A 7500-nucleotide genomic window follows, 5' to 3' on the forward strand; every position below is an offset into this window, starting at 1 on the left:
GCCGAGACACTCTCGTGGTACAAAGACGACGAGGTTTGAAATCACCCCACAGCCAATGTGAAGCTCGCTTCTTTGTTGTGGTTGTGGTTGTCGTTGTTGATTTTGTTGATGTTGTTGTCGTCGTTGTTGTGGTTGTGGTTGTTGTCATGGTTGCGGTCGTTGTGGTCGTCATTGTCTCCCCCTGCAGGAGAAGGAGAAGAAGTACATGCTGCCTGTCGACAACCTGAAACTGAAAGACATTGAGAAAAGCTTCATGTCCAGTAAACACATCTTTGCTCTGTTCAACAATGAACACAGGTCTGATCCATATATATAAAAAAATCACTGATCAATATTCATATGAACGACAGTCTGGATGTGAGACGGGTTCCTCAGGTTCTGTGTGGTTCTGCAGGAACGTGTATAAAGACTCTCGTCAGCTGGAGCTGGCCAGTGAGTCTCAGGAGGAGGTGGACAGCTGGAAAGCTTCGTTCCTACGAGCCGGAGTGTACCCTGAACGCATCGTGGACAGAGACAAGGTGAGTCTGTCTGCCTGACCGCCTGTCTGTCTGTTTGTCTGTATGTCTGACCACCTGTCTGTCTATCAGTTGGAGGTGGAGGAGTCGGGTGGGGGCGACGGGCAGATTCACAGTCTGGACCCTCAGTTGGAGCGACAGGTGGAAATCGTCAGGAACCTGGTGGACTCGTACCTGTCAATCATCCACCGGACGGTCAGAGACCTGATCCCCAAGACTCTGATGCTACTGATGGTCAACAACGTACGACACACACACGCACACACACACACGGAGTGATGAGTCATGATGTCATCAGTCATGTGACCTTTCTGACCTTTCAGACGAAGGAGTTCATCCACGCTGATCTACTCGCTCACCTGTACTCGTGTGGAGACCAGAACTCTCTGATGGAGGAGTCGGAGGAGCAGGTGAGACAGGCAGACAGAGAGACAGAGACCGGGTCAGGTCTCAGGTCTCAGGTGTCAGGTGTCAGGTCTCAGGTCTCAGGTCTCAGGTCTCAGGTCTCGTGTCAGGTGTCAGGTCTCAGGTCTCAGGTCTCAGGTCTCAGGTCTCAGGTCTCAGGTCAGGTCTCAGGTCTCAGGTCTCGTGTCAGGTGTCAGGTCTCAGGTGTCAGGTCTCAGGTCTCAGGTCAGGTCTCAGGTCAGGTCTCAGGTCTCGTGTCAGGTCTCAGGTCTCAGGTCTCAGGTCTCAGGTCTCAGGTCTCATGTCTCAGGTGTCAGGTCTCAGGTGTCAGGTCTCAGGTCTCAGGTCAGGTCTCAGGTCAGGTCTCAGGTCTCGTGTCAGGTCTCAGGTCTCAGGTCTCAGGTCTCAGGTCAGGTCTCAGGTCCCGGGTCAGGTCTCGCCTCAGGTCTCAGATCAGGTCTCAGGTCTCAGGTCCCGGGTCATGTCTCAGGTCTCAGGTGTCAGGTGTCAGGTCTCAGGTCTCAGGTCTCAGGTCTCAGGTCTTGTGTCAGGTGTCAGGTCTCAGGTCTCAGGTCTCAGGTCTCAGGTCAGGTCTCAGGTCTTGTGTCAGGTGTCAGGTCTCAGGTCTCAGGTCCCGGGTCATGTCTCAGGTCTCAGGTGTCAGGTGTCAGGTGTCAGGTCTCAGGTCTCAGGTCTCAGGTCTCAGGTCAGGTCTCAGGTCTCAGGTCTCAGGTCTCGTGTCAGGTGTCAGGTCTCAGGTCCCGGGTCAGGTCTCGCCTCAGGTCTCAGGTCTCATGTCTCAGGTGTCAGGTGTCAGGTGTCAGGTCTCAGGTCTCAGGTCTCAGGTCAGGTCTCAGGTGTCAGGTCTCAGGTCTCAGGTCTCGTGTCAGGTGTCAGGTCTCAGGTGTCAGGTCCCGGGTCATGTCTCAGGTCTCAGGTCTCAGGTGTCAGGTCTCAGGTCTCAGGTGTCAGGTCTCAGGTCTCAGGTGAACCCTCTCTCTCTCAGGCTCAACACCGTGACGACATGTTGAGGATGTACCATGCTCTACGTGAAGGCCTCAACATCATCGGTGACATCAGCACCACCACCATCACCACGGCGATGCCGCCGCCGGTCGACGACTCCTGGCTGCAGGTGACGGGGATGCCGTCGGGACGCAGGTAACCTAGCAACAGGTCCAACACAGAACACACTGTATGTATACCGTACTGAGTCAGCCCGGTCCATGTCCACAGGTCTCCCATGTCCAGCCCCACCCCCCAGCGCCGGGCTCCCCCCGGACCTCCTCGTCCAGGGGGGCGGGCGGCCCCCGGGGCCCCGTCACGTCCTGCCGTCTCGCCCGACCCCGGACCTCTGCACTCGCTCCCCTCTCGGCCCAGCAGAGCGCCCCCACCTGGAGTCCCCAGGTAACCACACATTGATAAAAGCATATTCATATCAAAGTTTTATTTAAATGTCTTGGGTTGAGTTTCTTCTTCGTTGGTGCTGTTGACAGAAAACCAGTGATCCACAAACAAACAACACATGGAAAAGAAAGACTGGTCTTTCTTTTTCTTCTTCTTCTTCTTCTTCTTCCCCACCTGTCTGAGTGTCTGTCTGTCTGTCTGTCTGTCACCACCTGTCTGTCTGTCTGTTTGTCTGTCTGTCTCTCTGTCACCACCTGTCGGTCTGTCTGTCTGTCTGTCTGTCTCTCTGTCCCCCTGTCTGTCCCCCTCTCTGTCTGTCTCCCTGTCACAACCTGTCCCCCTGTCTGTCTGTCTGTCTGCCTGCATGTCTGTCACCCTGTTTCACTGTCTGTCTGTCACCACCTGTCTGTATGTATGTCTGTCTGTCACCACCTGTCTTCCTGCCTGTCCGTCTGTCTCTCTGTCACCACCTGTCTGCCTGTCTGTCTGTCTGCCTGCCGGCCTGTCGTCCTTGCCCGTTTGTGTGATCCTGATCCAACTGAATTTTACAAGATGAAAATCTCTCACGTGTGTCAGTGGGTAGCCCCACCCCCTGCCCCGCCCCCTCATATTGACAATTTATGGTTATTTTTTCAGAATCTCTATCAGTGACCAGTGAGGAGTTCACCAATGGTACGTCAGCTGTCCATGTGATGTCACTGTGTGTGTGTGTGTGTGTGTGTGTGTGTGTGTGTGTGTGTGTCCAATTGTCAAATTAGATTGCTGTGCTCACCATGTGATCCCACCCTCTATTTCAGCATTATAGTTTGATTGATAGCTCCATCAACCTGTTCCTGACTGTCTCTGTCTCTGTCTGTCTCTCTCTCTCACACACACACACACACACACACACGCACACAAACTCTCTCTCTTACTGGTTACGACTGGTTTCTACTGGTCCTAGCTGGTGTTTATTGTTGTGAGCAGGTTCAACTAAGTTCACAATGTTAAGAAGGTTCCAAGTGGGTCCAACAGGTTCCAGCTGGTTCCAACTGGTTCCAACAGCTTCGGGGTGGTTCCAACAGGTTCCAGCTGGTTCCAACTGGTTCCAACAGCTTCGGGGTGGTTCCAACAGGTTCCAGCTGGTTCCAACTGGTTCCAACAGCTTCGGGGTGGTTCCAACAGGTTCCAGCTGGTTCCAACTGGTTCCTCCACATTCTTTCTTGTCCTATTGGGGTGCACCAAGATCCAACTGGTTCCAGCTGGTATTATGACATCACAGAACCAGCCAATCAGCTGTGAGCAGGCGAGGGGTGTGTTTGAGGTAGTGGTCATGTACAGTTCAGGGTCATCAGCATAAATATGTAAATATTCATTATGGCAGCGAATTATCTTCACTGTATTTCATTTACTATTGAGCTGAGCTGGTTCTGACTGGTTCCACCTAGTTCTGAATGGTAAATGGTTCCATCTGGTTCCGGTCGGTTGCACCAGTTCTGATGAAGTGGTTCTGACTGGCTCAGACTGTTTCCAACTACCTGCTTCTAATTTTTCTCAACTGGTTTGACTCGTTCCATCTGGTTCTAACTGGTTCTAGCAAGCTCATTATGTTTCCACTGATCCCAGCAGGATATTTGTTGATTGACGTGTCTCCTCTTTTCTTTTCTCTTTCCCCCAGTCGTACGAGTAAAGGAAGCCCTGCCCACGGAGAGAGCCCCCAGTCCTCGATCGAAGGTTAATGCTTGTGTGTTGTGTCTACTGATGATGTTCTGTAACAAGTAATAATTATAATGATATTGATAATCAGCACATTTTTCAATATATAGCAAAGGTACTACTGCAATATTGAGTGTATAAATATGTCATCCAGCTGTCTGTCTGCTGTCAGGAGGGTGAGACAGCTCAGTTGCCTGTGTATCTGCCAACAGCAGTGGCAGGTTTATAAAGTACTGTAGAGACGTGAAGATGTCTCACTCCACTGTGGAAGTTCAGGCCTGTTAGCGTGTTAGGCTGTTAGCCGGTTTGCCGGTTTGCTACCTGTCTGCATCATCTCCTGGAGTTACATAACTGAGTTATTATTCTTTGATCTGTCATGTCAAGAGATTAATGCTGAGGGAACTTTTCTTTACAGTGTAAAGTTTACATCTTGTTTTAACTTATGTATTTATCAATTTATATATGTATTTATTAATTTATACTTATGCTGCATTTGTATATTTAAAAAAAATATTGGTGTTAGAATTGTTAACTTTCTTTCACTTAGACCAGAGGTTTGAGAATCTCCTGAATTCTACTGGTTCAACTTGTGAACCTTTAAAGAACCAGTTTACTCTCCACGGTCTTGAGCCATTGAGCCGCATCATTACTTCACTCGGTATGTTATTGGTTCTCTGTTCTAGACCAGAAAACAACTGTTGCCACTGGTGGAACCGGTTCAAGATTAGGCCCCGACTCCGAACCGGCCCTTGCAATGCATAGGTGGGATAATTGGGGTAACTTGTTTACTCTGGTTCCAACTGGTTCTCACTGGTTCCAACTGGTTCCAACTGGTTCCAACTGGTTCCCACTGGTCCCCACTGGTTCCCACTGGTTCCAACTGGTTCCAACTGGTTCCAACTGGTTCCCACTGGTCCCCACTGGTTCCCACTGGTTCCCACTTGTTCCCCTGGCTCCAACTGGTTCCCACTGGCTGGTTTGAACCAAAAACGACTGATATTTACACTGAATGTCAGAAAGTTTTACAGTTTGTGGTCGTTTCCATTTGAAGAATTCTAAGAGAATAAACGTAACTTATTCTGTGTGTAATCTGATACAATCACAGGATAATCTCCGTTTTGGTTTGAGGAATGAATTCAGGAGATGTTTTTATATGTTCTGACGGATCTATTTATTCTGTGTCACTCGTGATGTCGTAGAGTTAATGGAGCTCTGAGCTGCGTTCAACACGACACATGTTCGTAGCAGTGACGTGTCTTCGTGTTCGGCTCCGTCTGTAAAAGTCGTCGTATGATTTTGAACGTGATGTTTGATGAGTAAAGTGTTGCACAGGGTGTAGAACGCAGCTCCGCCTCATGTAGGATGTTTCACTCTGTACGGTTTTAATATCAATGTGTGGAGACAATAAATGTCCATGTATGTGTGAGGGGAAAATATAGAATTACATTAAACATATGCAGCAGCCCAGACTGTGTGTGTCACAGTGTGTGAATGTGTAGCTGTGTTGTGTATCGAAGTGTCATGTGATCAACAGACAATAAAGTTTGTGTGAATTAAGAGGAAAAGTGTTGATTTTCTGTTTGTCAGATTCATTAAATGAGTCAGCTGACGCCTTCAGGTGACCTCAGTCTGTGATCAGCTCTGTGGGGTTCAGATCAGACCTGACTCCACGTCCTGTGGCTACTGCAGCTGCCAGCCACCAGGTGGAGCAGCAGCAGCATCATCATCATCATCATCATCATCATCATCATCACTGTGAGAGTTTCACTTAACTGAGACAGAAGGAGGAAGAGAGAGAGGAAGAGAGAGAGGGAACACAAGTTTAAACAGAGAAGAAGAAGAAGGTAGAGACACAGAGAGAGATTGACATGAGACCAGAGAACTCTTGCTCTGCTGATCTGTGACCAGCTGTCTGTCTGTCCGTCTGTCTGTCTGGAGACATGTCTTCCCGGGCTGAGAGTAAGACAGGTAGGTCTCTTCTCCTCCATGCTAACTGTTAGCCACCTCGGGCTAAAGTCTTTCGCTTCCTGTTTCCGTCAGAGTTTATTGTGTAAACTGATGATGATGAAGATGATGAAGATGACCCTCTCCTCCTCTCCAGCCTCTCAGTTCGTGTCTCTAACCTTGAGGCTGAAGGACAAACTTCACCAGCAGCGAATTAAACGCACCCAGAGAAACAAACCAGCTGATCTGAAGCTTCAGGAGCAACATGAGGTACACACACACACGCACACACACACACACACACACACACACACACACACACACACGCACAGCAACACAAGGTACACAGATTAAGTGTGTGCGTGTGTGTGTGTGTGTAGTCGGGGTGTGTGTTGCAGGACCAGCAGCGGGACGTCCTCTCGTCTCTGCAGTACTTCAAGGTTCTGGTGGACCGACTGGCCGTGGACCGACCCGCAGCCCTGGACCCGTCTGTGGTGGGGGGGCTGCTGGGGCGGGCGTCTGGCGGGATCCTGGAGGCGGTCCAGACTCTGGTCCGGCTCCATCCGGATCTGCACAACAGGTAGGTAACGCCTGTTGACCCTTGAGCCTGGTCTCCTCACCCCTGACCCCTGACCCTTCCCCTTCCCTGTTTGTCCCGTCTACAGTGAAACCATCTCTGCCTGTCTCACTCGTCTCTACCTGTCTGTGGCTCGGCTGATTCGCTGGGCCGATCGTATTATTCTGCACGACGACAAAGAGTCCGCAGTCAGCGTTACCACGGTGATCAGGGCCGTGCTGGACGGGGTCAAGGTGAGGACAAACGAGCTCCGTTGTTGTACTGTGATGTCACTTCCTGTTTCCTGCATCGACTCGTCTGGTGGTTTTGTCACGTCCATCAGGATCTGGTTCGATTGGCTGTAGAGTCTCCCGTCCAATCACAGCGTCCCGTGGGACAGACAGGAAGGGTTGACGACCAGGAGACGTCGGACTGGACGAGTCCTGCCGAGGAGGAGGAGGGGGGCGGGGCTTCACCTCCTCCAAAACCCAACAAGCCCCTCCCCCAGGGACTCAGGTAACCGACTGATGAGACATAATCATAAAGTTATTTATATTTTTATGTTAATCTAAAAACAAAGTGAATGACTTTTACAGAAGTATATACAATATGTTTTATTAAATATACAAACAATAATTTATTTATCTGTGAACAGTCCTGAAGAAATAACTCATCTCCATGTTTTTAGTAAATTCATTATTATTATTATAATTATAATTTTTATCTTATTACATCTTTGTCCTTCTGAATAAGGATATATATATATGATCATTATTATTGATTTATGAATAAAGTAAATGTGGAGTTATGTGTTTGAGAGTCAAAAGGGAAGAACAGAAGTCGGTCAGCATGAAACAGGAAGTCGGCATCTTCCTGTCTCTTACTTCCTGTCTCTGATAACTGACAGGAAGTAGAAGAAGTGAAGACGAGAATTCAAATACTAAATGGCAGCAGGTCATGTGATGTCACATCCTGTCC

The 7500-nt window shown here is 49.3% G+C and overlaps 2 protein-coding genes across 6 annotated transcripts in view; both read left to right on the top strand.

Moving 5' to 3' along the window:
• LOC118314321 (dynamin-1) overlaps positions 1-5579 on the top strand; it is a 12330-nt gene extending 6751 nt beyond the window's left edge. For 3 of the 4 annotated variants that reach the window (XM_035640701.2, XM_035640700.2, XM_035640702.2), the window contains 9 exons: positions 1-33; positions 188-297; positions 395-518; positions 588-758; positions 839-925; positions 1927-2081; positions 2157-2327; positions 3985-4040; positions 4706-5579. The exon at positions 1-33 is cut by the window's left edge and continues 81 nt beyond it. In XM_035640701.2, coding sequence (XP_035496594.1) covers positions 1-33; positions 188-297; positions 395-518; positions 588-758; positions 839-925; positions 1927-2081; positions 2157-2327; positions 3985-4040; positions 4706-5004 — 1206 coding nt within the window. In that variant the 3' untranslated portion in view covers positions 5005-5579. Of the gene's footprint in view, positions 34-187; positions 298-394; positions 519-587; positions 759-838; positions 926-1926; positions 2082-2156; positions 2328-2963; positions 3000-3984 lie in introns of all 4 variants that reach the window. The other variant, XM_035640703.2, reaches the window with a different exon arrangement.
• Positions 5580-5774: 195 nt separating this feature from the next.
• Positions 5775-7500, top strand: part of rapgef1a (Rap guanine nucleotide exchange factor (GEF) 1a) — a 16116-nt gene continuing 14390 nt past the window's right edge. The window contains exons 1-5 of one of the 2 annotated variants that reach the window (XM_035640705.2): positions 5775-5990; positions 6124-6236; positions 6347-6546; positions 6632-6776; positions 6866-7038. In XM_035640705.2, the coding sequence (XP_035496598.1) occupies positions 5963-5990; positions 6124-6236; positions 6347-6546; positions 6632-6776; positions 6866-7038 (659 nt within the window). In that variant the 5' untranslated portion in view covers positions 5775-5962. The remainder of the gene's footprint in view (positions 5991-6123; positions 6237-6346; positions 6547-6631; positions 6777-6865; positions 7039-7500) is intronic. The other variant, XM_035640706.2, reaches the window with a different exon arrangement.

This window comes from Scophthalmus maximus, chromosome 19, assembly GCF_022379125.1.
Source record: "Scophthalmus maximus strain ysfricsl-2021 chromosome 19, ASM2237912v1, whole genome shotgun sequence".
Lineage (NCBI taxonomy): Eukaryota > Metazoa > Chordata > Actinopteri > Pleuronectiformes > Scophthalmidae > Scophthalmus > Scophthalmus maximus.